At 46.7% G+C, this 16,123-nt stretch overlaps 1 protein-coding gene and 1 long non-coding RNA gene across 2 annotated transcripts in view; one reads left to right on the top strand and one right to left on the bottom strand.

Moving 5' to 3' along the window:
- Nucleotides 1–16,123, top strand: part of LOC146341567 (uncharacterized) — a 37,942-nt gene that overhangs the window by 10,942 nt on the left and 10,877 nt on the right. The gene's annotated exons all lie outside the window — the stretch shown is intronic.
- On the bottom strand, nt 14,145–15,206 carry LOC146341568 (olfactory receptor 14A2-like). The gene has a single exon (XM_084807043.1). It carries the CDS (start codon nt 15,066–15,068, stop codon nt 14,145–14,147), a length of 924 nt encoding a protein of 307 aa, XP_084663169.1. The 5' UTR covers nt 15,069–15,206.

The raw sequence follows: 16,123 nt of genomic DNA, 5'->3' as shown, positions 1-16,123 counted from the left end.
TCCGGCTGTCCAGGTAAGCGGCACTCAAACCGGGTGGCTCCACAGAATCCTTGTGGAGTGGAGCCGCTCTGGAGGATTCTGGCGGGGGGGAACAGATCGCCTCCCCCCCCCCAGGCAGATTCCCCACCGGAACGGATGGTAGGGAATCCGTACATCTCTACTTGGAAGGCTGTCACAGAGAGGACCAGCCTGTGGGGTACAGCAGGTGGAAGAGTGTCCTTATTTCCCAGCCCCAGCCCATCATGATGGTTCCTCCTTAACTGAAGTATTCATTTGGGTGATCATGATGGTGACCTGGGAGGTGGGAGGACTTGGAGTCTTTGCATTCCTTCCATACCTGGACCCCTTCCTTGGCCATCTCTGTTAGTTCACACCTGACAAGGTTCAGGAGGGGACAGCTGGTGCTCCAAGGCCTCTTAATTTTTTCATGCAGTCATTCCCAGGACACTAATGGTGCATTGTCATCTACTGTTCAAGTTCACCTGTTGGCTTTGTTCTATTAGATCACTGGATAGTTGGGCACCAGTGTGTATGCTCATACATGGGTACAGCAGTATGTTAGGGGCTGGGCAGGGGGTTTCCAGGTCAAGCTGTGGAGTCAGATTTGACTCAGCCAGTGTACCAATATTCCACTGTTGGGCAAAAGCAGAATGGGCCGGACAGAGGGCTTCCAGGTCAAGCTGATGAGCCAGGGTGGACATAGCTGGTGTGCCAACATTCAGTTGTTGGACAGATGCATAGTGGGGCTGGACCTAGTTTGCTTCCCAGGGTGGATTCGAAGAACAGCTAGGGGGCCTTGGAGCGGACCCTTCAGCAAGGTCAACCGGGAAATAGCCATAGGGCTATCTCTGCATGGGGATGTGAGTATCCTTCATCCTGAGATTTTACAGACAAGGAGGGAGTTTTACAGACAGGATGGGGTTCATCTGTTCAACATAGGTATTGACCTGTTCTTGTTCGATCTGAAAGGGGGGCTGCTGGAATTAATTCAGCACAGGTGGGGGTGGGGGTTCAATGAATCATTAGGCTTGTTGACCTCCTGTGGATGTCAGGGATAGGTAATGGGAGGAAAACAAGGATGGCGAGCAATCAGGGGCACTGTTTTTGTAACAGGTGATGCCTGAGGCCTCCTGATCTGAGATTTGCCTCACCCACCCAGCCCAGGAGGGGGTGACAGGGAAGGCCTACCACCACCCCAAAAGGGTAGTCCTGGGGATGGTGATCTCTTTGATGCCACTCAGCAGGCTTTGAATCTTTCACCTGATATAGTACCTAGCTAGTGCTGGCACAGATTAGGTGCCCACCCAGGTCTTTCCCCTTTGCAGATTGATCAAGAAATGTGGCCCAATTTGATACCAATCACTTGTGTCTCATTTCTAAATTTCCACCTTTATGCTCACAAATGCCCTACCTTGTGTCTGGCTTGCCTGGCCATGGGGGGTGGCGAGTGTTGTTGGTGGTGTTGGGGTGAAGAGATGTGGCAAGCTGCCATTGGAAGACTCCAGTGGTGCCACCTGGGGTGGGAGAGGACTGTGAGGCACTTTTAGCTGTCTGGTGGCCCTCCTCAACACCTCTTTGAAGTGCAGCTCACTCCTGTGAGTTCTGCCAGTCGCCCGTTTGGGGGCCGAGTAGGAAATTTTGGCTCACAGTCTGATTGGCCGGGGATGTGGGTTATTTTGCCTACTTCACACCGTACGTGGAGAGAATGTGTCCATTATGTCCAATTTGGTTTTATTATTTACAAAAAAAGGCCTAGGCAACTTAAAAGATTGAATTCTGTTCTAAATGTCACCAAGTGCCCTACCCTACCTCTGGTTTGCCTGGTTGCGGGGGTCTGTTGTAGGCGACAGTGGGGTGAGAGACATGGGAGACCAGCATTTTCTAACTTCACTGGTGCCACCTGGGGTGGGAGGGCACTGTGAGGCACTTTTAGCTCTCTGGTGCCCCTCCTCAGCACCTCTTTGAAGTGTTGCTCCCTCCCTCATTGTATGCAGTGTGGGTTCTGCTCATGGTCCCTTGGGGGGCCGAGGAGGAATGTTTGGCTCACAGTCTGATTGTCCAGGGCTGTGGGTCTTTTTGTCTATTCTACACAGTAAGTGGGGATGATAGGTTCACTTTGTCCTTATTTTAGGGATGTACAAAACTGACTTACCTTTCATGGATTATGTTGATGGTGGGGAGGGAGGCGTTCCGTCCCTCCCCCCAGAATCCTCGATGGGGGGGGAGGTGATCCGTTCCTCTCCCCGGAATCCTCGATGGCCGGCTGTGCTCCGCAGCAGCTCTGTGGAGCGGCTGGCCAGGCCCAGCCCAGCCCAGAGCCGTCCACAGCCGGAAATTCCGGCCGCGGAGGGCTCTGGGGGGGGGGAACGACGTACGCAAATGGCGGCGGCTACAGCCACCGCCATTTGCGTTCCTTATTTTTCACCGTCTGAATCTACGTAAATATTTATATAGACTATGACGGCAAAAATAAAGGGGAACGCAAATAGCGCAGCAGGCGCGATTTGCGTTCCCCTTTATTTTCGCCGTCATAGTCTATGTAAAAATGTACGTAGACTAAGACGGCGAAAAATAAGGAACACAAATGGCGGCGGCCGTAGCGTACGCCAAATTGCGTACGCCATTTTGTTTCCATTTTATTTGCCGAGACAAATTGCAATGCACCTGTACCTCAATATTTCCACTTCTCAAAAATTGCTGTTGAGTTCTTTTTCTTTCCCCCCTCTTTTTTAAGTGTACAAAAATGCATCTGAATTTTCATATGGACTTTAAACAACCCAATCTTATTTTGAAACAGCACAAAATGAACTTTAAGTTGAAAAAAATGAGAAACTGAGTGAGACAAGAATAGACATATTTGTCCATCCCTCCTTCTATTATACTCATATTCAAGAAGGCAGATCTGTTAAACTTAAACTTCAGAAATGGGATACACGTAGGAAACTGACACTGGGTTCTCATCACTTAGGAGATCCCTGTTCCAACAGTACATCAGTTGTAGCCAGTGTCTGTTGTGTTCAGGACCAAAACTGAGCTTTGGAGACTCAGGTGAGAGAGTCAAGCATTATGAGCCACTGAGTTCTTCTCCTCAGATGAGAATCTGAGGAGGACACTTTCTGGTTTACCGTGGTTTTTTAGGTTACATTTTAAGGTCTGCTGGGAGCCAACACCCACTTGCTTCAAGGATGAATCCCCACCCCTCCACATCCCCCCCACAAATGTGTGGGGGCAAAAGCCCATGCACATGGGACCTCTTGCACCAAGAGGGATGGAGATTTCCCTGTTGTATAGGTACTGCTTTCCATGGCTGCAATATAAACAATTGCTGTTGGAAGAGAAGATCTCATTCTCCACAGTTGAGCCTTTGAACAAGAAAGTCCCATGAAGTGGGAGTGGGCTCGGGCTCCCCAGCAGTTTGTTATTGTTGTTGTTCTTATTGTTTCTGGATGCAATTTCTGAAAGAAGCCCCAGTGCAAATGTAAGATTGTTTCAGATGTCCATTTGAAACACACTGCCAGGGGGAAAATTACAAACTTGAATTGGTTTGGAAATTAGTTGAATTCCAGATGTGGAAAAATATCTCATTTTAAAACTAATCAAATATGAACCATGGGGAAGCAAGTGAGCAATTCTGTCTCTGTTCATCACATGATGCATCTATTTCTGCTCTATCTCACATCAGTTTATAGGTGGAGGATTGCATGATGCATCCCAGTTCTATACATGTATATATACCTGAAAGGAGGTTCCACTGCGTCAAATGCAAAGGAGGGCCATAATCAATATTACTTTGAATGTTTGCCTAGCAGCTATGTCTCCTTGTCATTTTTACTCTAGATTCAGTTAGGGATGTCAGAGAATTCCGCCACGAATCTCGGGGAGGCCGAATGCCAGCGCTTTCGGCCCCCCGAAATTGGTGGCGGAACAGTCTGCCCCCCTCGCCCCCCCCGGGACGGGACTTACCTTGGACAGATCTTCCTGGCAGCGGCGGCTCTGGCGGTGGTTCGGCTCTGGCGGCGGCTGAGGTGGCCGGTCTTCTGACCGGCTGCCGCCGCCGCCACTTCCAGTTTAAAAAAAAAAAAAAAGTGATAGGCTACGTAAAGATTTAGGTAGCCTATCATGGCTAGATTTTTAAAAAACACCGTGATAGGCTACGTAAATGTTTACGTAGCCTATCACGGCTGATTTAAAAGAAAAAAATGCGCGTACGCAAATGGCAGTGCCCATGGATGCCGCCATTTGCGTTTCTTATTTTGGCACATCTTAGTCTACGTAAAAATTTACGTAGACTAAGACGGCAAAAATAAGGGGAACGCAAATAGCGTAGCGTCTATGCTATTTGCTTTCCCCTTATTTTCGCCGTCTTCGTCTATGTTAATGTTTACGTAGACTAAGATGTGCCAAAATAAGGAATGCAAATGGTGGCGCCCATGGGCGCCACCATTTGCGTACGCACATTTTTTTCTTTTAAATCAGCCATGATAGGCTACGTAAACATTTATGTAGCCTTTCACCACTGACTGCAGGGACGCAAACAGCGGCGGCTATGGCCGCCGCCATTTGCGTCCCTGCTAGCCAGCGGCCGGATGTCCGGCCACTGGCAGAGCCGGCCGGCGGCTCCGCAGAATCCCTGCGGAGTGGAGCCGGCCAGCCAGAATTTCGGGGGGGGAGGGACGGAGCGCCTCCCCCCCGGTCAGAATTTCAGGGGGAGGGACAGAGAGCCTCCCCCCCACCGCGAATCACCCCGTTGAAAAGGTTAGTGACTTTCGTACATCCCTAGATTCAGTACCAGAGCCCCCATCCAGACCTTAAAAGCACCCCAGTCCAACATGCTAGGGTCCTAATCCAGGTTGGTGTCTGTTGTTGTTCAGTCGTTAAGTCGTGCCCAACTCTTCTTGACCCCATGGACCATAGCACGCCAGGCCTTCCTGTCCTCCGCTCTCTCCCGGAGTGTGCTCAAGTTCATATTCATTGCATCGGTGATGCTATCTAGCCATCTCATCCTCTGCCGTCCCCTTCTCCTTTTGCCTTCCATCTTTCCCAGCATCAGGGTCTTTTCCAGTGGCTTTTCTTTTTGCATTAGGTGGCCAAAATATTTGAGCTTCAGCTTCAGTATCTGTCCTTCCAATGAGCACCCAGGGTTGATTTCCTTTAGGATTGACTGATTTGACCTCCTTACAGTCCAGGGGACTCGTAAGAGTCTTCTCCAGCACCACAGTCCAAAAGCATCCATTCTTCGGTGCTCAGCCTTCCTTATAGTCCAGCTCTCACAGCCATACATTGCTACTGGGAAAACCATAGCTTTGATTATGCGAATCTTTGTCGGCAAGGTGATGTCTCTGCTTCTTACTATTCTGTCTAGGTTTGCCATAGCTTTCCTCCCAAGGAGCAAGCATGTTTTAATTTCATGGCTGCAGTCACCTCTGCGGTGATCTTGGAGCCCAAGAAAATAAAATCTGTCACTACTTCCATTTCTTCCCCTTCTATATGCCAGGAAGTGATGGAGCCGGATGCCATGATCTTCGTTTTTTTAATGCTGAGTTTCAAACCAGCTTTTGCACCCTCCACTTTCACCCTCAATAAGAGGCTCTTTAGATCCTCTTTGCTTTCTGCCATTAGGGTGGTATCGTCTGCGTATCTGAAGTTGTTGATAATTCTCCCGGCAATCTTAATTCCGACGTGTGATTCATCCAACCCGGCATTTCCATGATGTACTCTGCATATAAATTAAATAAGCAGGGTGACAATATGCAGCCTTGTCGTACTCCTTTCCTAGTTTTGAACCAATCAGTTGTTCCATGTCTAGTTCTTACTGTTGCTTCTTGACCCTTGTACAGGTTTCTCAGGAGACAGGTAACGTGGTCTGGTACTCCCATCTCTTTCAGAATTTGCCACAGTTTCTTGTGATCCACACAATCAAAGGCTTTAGCATAGTCAATGAAGCAGAAATAGATGCTTTTCTGGAATTCTCTTGCCTTCTCCATGATCCAGCAAATGTTGGCAATTTCATCTCTAGTTCCTCTGCCTCTTCGAAACCCAGCTTGTACTTCCGGTAGTTCTTGGTTCACATACTGCTGAAGCCTAGCTTGTAGGATTTTGAGCATAACCTTGCTGGCATGTGAAATGAGTGCAATTGTACAGTAGTTTGAACACTACTACTACTAACAACACATGCTGGAGATTTCAGATGTGTCTAGGGATATCAGAGAATTTCGCCATGAATCTCGGGAAGGCTGAATGCCAGCACATTCGGCCCCCCGAAATTGGTGGCAAAATGGTCTGCCCCCCCTGGGACGGGACTTACCTTGGGCGAATCCTCCTGGCGGCAGTGGCTCCTGCGGCTGTTCGGCGGTGGTGCGGCAGCGGCCATTCTTCTGACCGGCTGCCGCCGCTGCCATTTCCAGTAAAAAAAGTGATAGATTTTAAAAAAAATACCGTGATAGGCTGCGTAAATGTTTACGTAGCCTATCATGGCTGAGTAAACAAAAACAAAAAAAGCCCGCACGTACACAAATTTGCATTCCTTATTTTGTCACGTCTAGTCTACGTAAATATTTACGTAGACTATGGCAAAAAATAAGGGAACGCAAATAGCATAGCGTCTATGATATTTGCGTTCCCCTTATTTTCGCCGTAGTCTACGTAAATGTTTACGTAGACTAGACGTGCCAAAATAAGGAACGCAAATGGCGGTGCCCATGGGCACCGCCATTTGCGTACGCGCGGTGTTTTTTGTTTTTTTTTTATTCAGCCGTGTTAGGCTACGTAAACATTTATGTAGCCTATCATGGCTGACTGCAGGGATGTAAATTGCGGCGGCTATGGCCACCTCCGTTTGCGGCCTGGCTGGCCAGGATTCAGGGGTGGAGGGATGGAGCGCCTCCCCCCGGCCAGAATTTCAGGGGGGAGGGACGGAGCGCCTCCTCCCACAGCCAGAATTTCAGGGGGGAGGGACGGAGTGCCTCCCCCCCCCCAGAATTCCGGGGGGAGGGATGGAGCGCCCCCCCACCGCGAATCAAAATTCATTCAAGTTAAGTGACTTTCGTACATCCCTAGATGCGTCCAGGAACACATTTAGCCGTACAATAACTTGATTTGATTAGAGAGATTTTTTAGGTTGCATTCCCATACACATTTCTCTGTGAATACGAACCATTGAATAAAGTGGGAATTATTTCTGATTACCCAGGCATAGAATTTTGTCATTACACATTTATTCTTTCAAATCAATAGTTCATTAGCTCTTTATATGAAATTAAACTCTCCTGTTTAACATTTTCAAAACAGCTTCTTGGATATCTCTGTTTCTCAAGCTGTAAATGATGGGATTCATTAGTGGCTGCAAATCTGTATACAGAACAGCACTCAACAAATCCAGAGGCAGAGAGGATAAGGACTTTGGTCTCATGTAAGAAAAGATCCTATTAGTAAGAAACATGAAAAGACAGTCAAGTGCAGAGTGCAGGTGGACAAGGCTTTACACCTGCCCTGAGATGAAAGTATTTTGAACACAGTTGAGAATATATAACTGTAGGAAATCACTACAAGCAAAAAGAGCATCCAGAAATTATAATTGTAACATATACCAAATTATGGGCTGTGTATTACAGCAAAATATCTTTAATAACTGTGGGATATGACAGAAAAATTGTTCAACAATATGGGATGAACAGAAATCTAAATTGAACGTGGTCGTGGCTTGTACCCCTCCATAGATTACACTGCACAACAAAGAACAGCTGCCATTTTGAAGCAGGCCTTCCAGTTCATGATCAAGCTGTACTGTAGGGGATAGCAGATTGCTACATAGCGGTCATAAGCCATGGCTGTGAGGAGGGCCAGCTCACTGCCACATGCAGTAACCAGGAAAACCTGTGACACACATCCAGAGTATGAAATGAGTTTATCGTCCAGCAACGAATTAGCCATGGATTTTGGAACAATGGCTGAAATGTAACCAACATCTACAACAGACAGGTTAACCTGGAAGAAATGCATAGGACTATGAAGATGGAGATTCTGGAGGACAGTATTGATGAAAAGAATGTTGTCTATCAGGGCTACCAGGTAAATGGAGAGAAACACCACAAAGTGTAAAATCTGCAGCTCTCGAATATCATAAAATCCCAGGAACAGAAACCCTGTCACAGAAGTTCTATTTATCATATTTTTGCTTGGGAAAAAAAAAAAAAAGGCTGGGGAGAGAAAGGCAAAAATGATGTTAATGAAGGGGCATTTCAGTAGTACCTATACTGAGATGAAGCACAAAATAACACTCTTAATAAGGGCTGGATTTCCCACTTTTCTGAGGGACACAGTGCCTGTGCAATTCTTGTTGTATACATTCCTCACTCTTATCCCCAAGACCTGCTTTTAGGGAACAGGTGTCCTGATGGGTTGGAGGCACTCCACACAAGCTGGGGTTAGCATTTCTCTTTCTAGGCAACTGCTCTATGCACAAACCCATGGCCACCAGCACACATGAATGTATGAACCCTTGCCCACCACTTGCTGGAAGGGAAAGTGGAGTTTCAGAGTTAGCCCTTTGCACATTGAACACGAAGTTCTGAAGAAGGTGCTGCCTGTAACCATGTTCAATTGAACTCGCCCACAGAGTTGCTATGATCACAAACCCTGAGAAGATGAACATGCTTACAGAGACCTCTTCAGAACTCTGTGCTGAACCTGCAGAGATTTAACTGGACACCATACATGTGGGAATGCAAGGAATGGGAACTGAGTAGGAAACCATTTTTAGGCACAATTCTGTAAGGAAGTTATCATATAGCAGTTCTCATGTTTAATTCCATTTCAGTTCCATGTGGCTTCTGTGGGAAAACCTCCAACTGGACTGCTTCATTTTCTACAAGATTTCCCTAAAAATGCAATGCAAAATACTGACTAAGGAAGTATTGAAAAGCTTGATATATGATGAGCAATCGAGCAAATCATGTACCAGATCTGCCCCCCCCCCGTGAATATAGAATCTTTGCTCAACATTAGCCTCCTTCCCCACCTCCATAAAACAATGAGAATAAAGCAGCAACCCTAATTGTACTGTGGATAATATAATGATCGTTTAATTTAACCACAGGTTTCATTTTGTAGATGCTTCATCAAACAGTCCATTCATGCTGTTCATTTATATTAGGGGTGGACGAAAGTCCCTTACCTGTCCTCGAAGGATGTTCGCGGTGGGGGGGAGGCGCTTCGCTGCTCCCCCCGCGAAGTTCAGGCCAGGGGGGGAGGCTTCCCGCCTCGCCCCGGCCGAAATTCAGGCCGGGGGGGAGGCTTCCCGCCACGCCCCGGCCGAAATTCAGGCCGGGGAGGAGGCTTCCCGCCTCGCCTGGCCACGAACGTGAAAGTTTTTTTAAAAAAAACGCCCCCTGATAGGCTACGTGACGATTAACGTAGCCTATCACAGCTAGATCTGCAAAGTCAGCCGTGATAGGCTACATCAATCGTCACGTAGCCTATCACGGGTGACTTAAAAAAAAAAAAAGCGCGTACGGATAATGGCGGCCCCCATAGGGAGCCTCCATTCGCGTTCCTTATTTGGTCGCTGTAGTCTACGTAAAGATTTACGTAGACTACGGCGAAAATAAGGGCAACGCAAATTTTCGCCGTATTTTCGTCTTTCCGATTTAAAGATTTACGTAGACTACGGAGAAAATAAGGACAATGCAAATAGCGTTGCCCTTATTTTCTCCGTAGTCTACGTAAAGATTTATGTAGACTACAGGGACCAAATAAGGAACTCGAATGGCGGCTCCCTATGGGGGCCGCCATTTGCGTACACGCTTTTTTTTTCTTTTTTTTCAAAGTCACCCGTGATAGGCTACGTGATGATTAACGTAGCCTATCACGGCTGACTTTGCAGATCTAGCCGTGATAGGCTACGTTAATCGTTACGTAGCCTATCACAGGGGCGTTGTTTTTTCTTCTTCTTTTGAATTTCACGGCTGGGGAGACGGGGCGCTTCTCCCCGGCCTGAATTTCGGCCGGGCAAGGCGGGAAGCCTCCCCCCCCAGCCTGAACTTCGGGGGGAGCAGCGAAGCACCTCCCCCCCCACCACGAAGCAAGCTGCGAGACCAGGTAAGTGACTTTCGTGCACCCCTACAAGTGGCCACTTTCCCTTGTTTCTCCATCAGAAAAGTGAAGGAGATGTGTTTGGCTTGGCTTCATCCCCCTTGCTTCATCCCCGCAATGGGGGAGGAAGGTGGGGCAAAGCAATCCAGGGCACAGCACTCCATTTCTGCTTTGCTTCTCCAACAGGAAAGCAAGGGGGATGCAGCTGGCTGTGCTTCACGAAGCAGAGGGCTTCCCTGATTAGCCTCAAACTAGCTTGCTGCTCTCAGGTTCAATGAATAATGTCGTCTTGCCTAGGGATGTCAGGAGCACCCAACTTAGTCTGAGACACTGGCAAAATCCCTCAGACCCGGGCCCCAGCCCCTCTCGCTGAACTCCAGGGCACTGACAGGCATGGCAGACTAGCACCCTGGTGCTTGGCAAGCAGCTGGAACAGCCCAGAGTTAGCTGCCTCGTTGGCTGTCAAAGTCTGCTGTTGAGCAGCAGCAGGAGGAGACACCAGAGCCAGAGGAGGGGAGGATCCGGCCAGCAAGGACTTAACAGGGAGGCAGAGGTAAACGATCCCTTCCTGTACGGACCCAAGTGAAGCCAGATTTAAAAGAATCCAGCCTCTGGAGTCTAAGGAGGAAGGGATTGTTTACCTCTGCCTCCCTGTGAAGTCCTTGCTGGCTGGATCCTCCCCTCCTCTGGCTCCAAGCGCCAGCAATACGGCCGCCATTGCCCATATCACTGGCTGAGGCTGACTGTCTCCAGACGCAAATGTCTGTCTGTCTATCTATCTATCTATCTATCTATCTATCTATCTATCTATCTATCTATCTATCTATCCACACACACATACATACACAATCTTAGCAAACTAAGTTTAATGTGATAGTTACATATAACCTATGCTTAATCAAAATATGTAAATTGTGTTCCACACTCAGAAACACAAATTATATATACATGGTTGTACATATGCAAAAGGGGGGGGAGGGGGGAATAGAAAAAGAAAAAGGGAGAAGCGGGGGGAAGAAACCATAGAATGTGATGCAATAAGGTCTGGCATGATGTCCAGACTTGATAGCAGAAAACTCCAGTGCAATGCCAAAACAAGACTTGAAAATACTAACTAGCAACCAGGAGGAGGAGAAGGAGGAAAGAAGACAGACAGACAGACAGACAGACAGACAGAAGCTGAAGTCCAAATTCAAGGAGTTGAGGAAGACAGGTCCTTAATTTTAATTTTAATGCCACTAAGAAATGATTCTGCAGCTCTTCATCTGCCCTTAAGAAATGAAAAAAATGTGGCAGGATATTTAATGTGATATTGAAAATTAATTTGCTTTGCCAGGTTTCTCGCCTTGGTATGGTGTTCTTCTATCAGCATTTTTTTTAGTATAATCAGGAAAGAGCATGATCTTATCATTGGCTGGCCCGGTGGCCCCCACTGAAGCTCTCCATTCTGTCTCACTGTACGCAGCAGATATTCTTTAGCGAAGACCTGGAGAAACTGAATGATAACTGGTCCCGCTCTAGGACCTCACATAGAACCAGGAAAACGATAAGCACATTCAATATCAAGTGCAAAATCAGAAGGCAAAGCCAGGAACTCAAGCAGAAATTTATCCATAAACTCAGCAAGACAGAGATCTGTAGCCAACTCTCTGAGGCTAGGGATGTACGAAAGTCACTTACCTGTTCGCAGATTATGTTGATGGTGGGGAGGAGGCGTTCCATCCCTCCCCCCAGAGGATTCCTGGCCGGCTGGCTGTGCTCCGCAGGGATTCTGCGGAGCCGCCGGCTGGCTCCACCAGCAGCCGGACATCCGGCCGCTGGCTAGCAGGGACGCAAATGGCGGCGGCCGTAGCCGCTGCCGTTTGCGTCCCTGCAGTCAGCCATGATAGGCTACGTAAATGTTTACGTAGCCTATCATGTCTGACTTAAAAAAAACACCGCGCGTACGGAAATGGCGGCGGCCACGGCCGCTACGCTATTTGCATTCCCCGTATTTTCGCCGTCTTAGTCTACGTAAATCTTGACGTATACTAAGACGTGCCAAAATAAGGAACGCATATGGCAGTGGCCATGGCCGCCGCCATTTCCGTACGCGCGGGTTTTTTTTTAAAGTCAGACATGATAGGCTACGTAAACATTTACGTAGCCTATCACATTTTTTTTTAAACCTAGCCGTGATAGGCTACGTAAATCTTTACATAGCCTATCATGTCTTTTTTTTTTTTTTTAACTGGAAATGGCGGCAGGGTGGCAGTTCCGCCACTGTTTAACTGGAAATGGCGCCCGGGGGTGGTGGTGGGGTGGCAGGCCGTTCTGCCACCGATTTCGGGGGGCTGAATGCACTGGCATTCGGCCTCCCCGAGATCCGTGGCGGAATTCTCTGACATCCCTTTCTGAGAGGCTGAATGAGGGCTTCTAAGTGTGAAATTCGAGCAGATGAGCACTATGAGAGGCATTCATTGCTTTTTCATGAGCAGTGACCTGCTCTTCAAGTGCATTAACTTTTGACTCCATCTTTTGAAGACAAACATTCATCGAATCTACAGAATCTTGAAGAGTAGTGATGGAATCCTGAATCGAGATGCTTGCAGGGTAGGCAGTGTTCCCAAGCTCTCCCCCCCTCTTTTGGTGTCGCCATGCCCCCTCGCAGCTCCAAAAGCACAACAAACAGATATTAATATAGAAAACACACACACAAAGAACAAAAGCTTAAGCAAGGTTAATAGCAAATACCGAGATAATGCGACAAAGAGGTTTTTTTAAAGCTGAAACTCAGGAGAGACACAGGCTCGCAGCAAACATCCAATCACAACTCTATCTCCAACTGAATTCTTCTCAGATGAAAATCTGAGCAGGTGACAGTCTGGTTTTCCCTTGCCTTTCAGGTTACTTTGAGGTCTACTGGGGCCAACACCCACTTGCTCCAAGAGTGAATTCCCCTCCCACATACACCCATGTGTGGTGGCAAAAGCCCATGTACATAGGACCTATTGCATCAAGAAGGAGGGGGATTTTCCCTTTGTATAGGTGCTGCTTTCCACAGCTGTAGTATAAACAATTGCTGATGGAAGAGGAGAACTCATTCTCCAGAAGTGACCCTTTGAACAAAAAAGTTACATGAATATATATATATATATATATATATACACACACACACATATATATACACACACACACACACACATACACACACACACACACTCTGGATGCAGTCTCCGAAAGAAGCCCCAGTGCAAATTGATGATCATCTCAGATGTCCATTTCAAATGCAGTGCCAAGGGGGAAATCGCAAACTTGAATTGGTTTGGAAATCAGTTAATTTCCAGATGTGGAATAATCTCTCATTTTAGAAACAATGAAATGTGAACAATGGGGGAGGAAGTGAGCAAACCTCTCACTGTTTATTACATGATGCATCTATTTCTGTTCTATACCCCATCAGACTATAAGTGGAGGCTTGCATGATGTGCATCCCAATTCTATGCATGCATACTTGTCTAGCAGTTATGCCTTCTTGTCCTTTTTAGTCTAGATTAAGTACTGGGGCCCAATCCAGGTCTTAAAATCACCTCTATCCAACACACCTGGATCCCAATCCAGGTTGGTTCCAACACTAGAATGAAAATAATAAAAAAGATGAAGCTGTAAACACACATTCAAAGTTAGAACTGTTATGGCCGTTACTCTCAAGTAAGTGTGCATAGGATTGCAGCAGTAGTGCTTTTGGACAACAAATTCCTAAACAAAACTTATGGTATCAGAGGAAAGGCAAGCATAAATGCTCCCTCCCTAACATCCAGTTTTCTCTGTGTTGATTTCTAACAATAACAACAACAACATGGTTGAGATTTCAGTCATGGGCTCTGATGTCCAGGAACACATTTAGCCATACGATAATTTGTTTTGAGTAGAGAGATTATTTAGGTTGCATTCCCATGCACATTTCTCTGAGAGTAAGAACCATTGAACAAAGTGAGAATTATTTCTGAGTAAGAAGGCATAGAATTCTTTCATTAGACGTTAATTCTTTTTTTTGGGGGGGATGGTTCATGAAACTAAACACTCTTGTTTAACATTTTCAAAACAGCTGCTTGGATATCTCTGTTTCTCAAGCTGTAAATGATGGGATTCATTAGCGGTGGCAAAACTGTATATAGAACAGCACTCAACAAATTCAGAGGCAGAGAAGATAAGGACTTTGGTCTTATGTAAAAAAAGATCCCAGTTGTAAGAAACAAAGAAAAGATGGTCAAATGCGGAGTGCAGGTGGACAAGGCTTTACGCCTGCCCTGAGATGAATGCATTTTGAACACAGTTGAGAATATATAACTGTAGGAAGTAAATACAAGCAAAAAGGAAGAAGAGCATCCAATAAGTGCAATAGCAAACATATACCAAATTGTGGGCTGTGTATCGGAGCAAGATATCTGCAATAATTCAGCAGTATCACAGAAAAATTGTTGAACAACATGGGATGAACAGAAATGTAAACTGAACGTGTATGTGGCTTGTACCCCTCCATTGACTGCACTGCAGAGCAAAGAAGCAGCCGCCATTTTGAAACAGGCCTTCCAGTTCATGATCAAGCTGTACTGTAGGGGATAGCAGATTGCTACATAGCGGTCATAAGCCACGACTGTGAGCAGTGCCAGCTCAGTACCTCTAAATGTGGTAACCAAGAAGACCTGTGTCACACATCCAGAGTATGAAATGAGTTTATCGTCTCGCAATGAGTTCGCCATGGATTTTGGAACAGTGGCTGAAATGTAGCCAACATCTACAAGAGACAGGTTAGCCAGGAAGAAATACATAGGACTATGAAGATGGAGATTCTGAAGGACAGTTTTGATGATAAGGAAGTTGCCAATCAGGGATACCAGGTAAATGGAGAGAAACACCACAAAGTGTAAAATCTGCAGCTCTCGATTATCAGAAAATCCCAGGAGCAGAAACCCTGTCACAGAAGTTCTATTTATCATATTGTTGCTTGGAAAAAAAAAAAAAGGCTGGGGAGAGAAAGGCAAAAATGATGTTAATGAAGGGGCATTTCAGTAGCACCTATACTGAGATGAAGCCCAAAATAACGCTCTTAATAAAGGCTGGATTTCCCACTTTTCTGAGGGACACAGTGCCTGTGCAATTCTTGTTGCATACATTCCTCACTCTTATCCCCAAGACCTGCTTTTAGGGAATAGGTGTCCTGATGGATTGGAGGCACTCCACACAAGGCTGTGGTCAGCATTTATCTCCCTCAACAGCTACTCTATCCATATACCCATGTCCCCCACTACACATGTATGTATGAACCCATGTCCACCACTTGCTGGAAGGGAAAGCGGAATTTCACAGTTAGCCCTTTGCACATTGAGTAAAAAGTTCTGAAGAGGGCTCTGTCTGTAACCATGTTCAGCTGAACTTGCTTGCAGAATTCTTATGATGAGAAACTCTGAGAAGCTGAACATGCTTACAGAGGCCTCTTCAGAACTACTATATGTGCCCAACGTGCAAAGATTTAACTAGACACCATGCAAGTGGGTATGCTGGGGAATGGGGACTGAGTAGGAAACCATTGTTAGGCACAATCTCTAGGAAAGTTATCATGCAGTGGTTCTCATGCTTAATTCCATTTCAGATGTATGTAGCTTCTGTGGGAAACCTTCCAACTGGACTGCTGCATTTTCTACAAGACTTCCATAAGAAAGGCAATGCAAAATATTGACTAAGAATGTATTGAAAAGCTTGATATATGAGCAGTCGAGCAAATCATGTACCAGATCCTTTTGTCATTGGGAATATAGAATCTTTGCTCAGCATCAGCCTCCTTCCCCACCTCCTTAAAACAGTGAGAATAAAGTAGGGATGTACGAAACACTTAACTGGCTCCATTCCAGGGCATAGGCGGTGGGGGGGAGGGGCTCCATCCCTCCCCCAGGAATCCACCCTGGCTGGCTCTGCTCTGCATCTGCAGCGACTCCACGGAGCTGCCAGCTGGGGCCAGCTGCAGCCGGAATTCTGGACGCTGCCGGGCTGCTGC

Source organism: Heloderma suspectum, chromosome 6, assembly GCF_057233095.1.
Source record: "Heloderma suspectum isolate Gila_16-S chromosome 6, 16-S_ref, whole genome shotgun sequence".
Taxonomy (NCBI): Eukaryota; Metazoa; Chordata; class Lepidosauria; order Squamata; family Helodermatidae; genus Heloderma; species Heloderma suspectum.
The sequence above is the reverse complement of the archived record's forward strand: the minus strand, read 5'-3'. Positions and strand labels throughout refer to the sequence as shown.

Coding starts and splice junctions, on each gene's coding strand:
- LOC146341568 (XM_084807043.1), bottom strand. CDS start 15,068: ATGATAAATAGAACTTCTGTGACAGGGTTTCTGCTCCTGGGATTTTCT.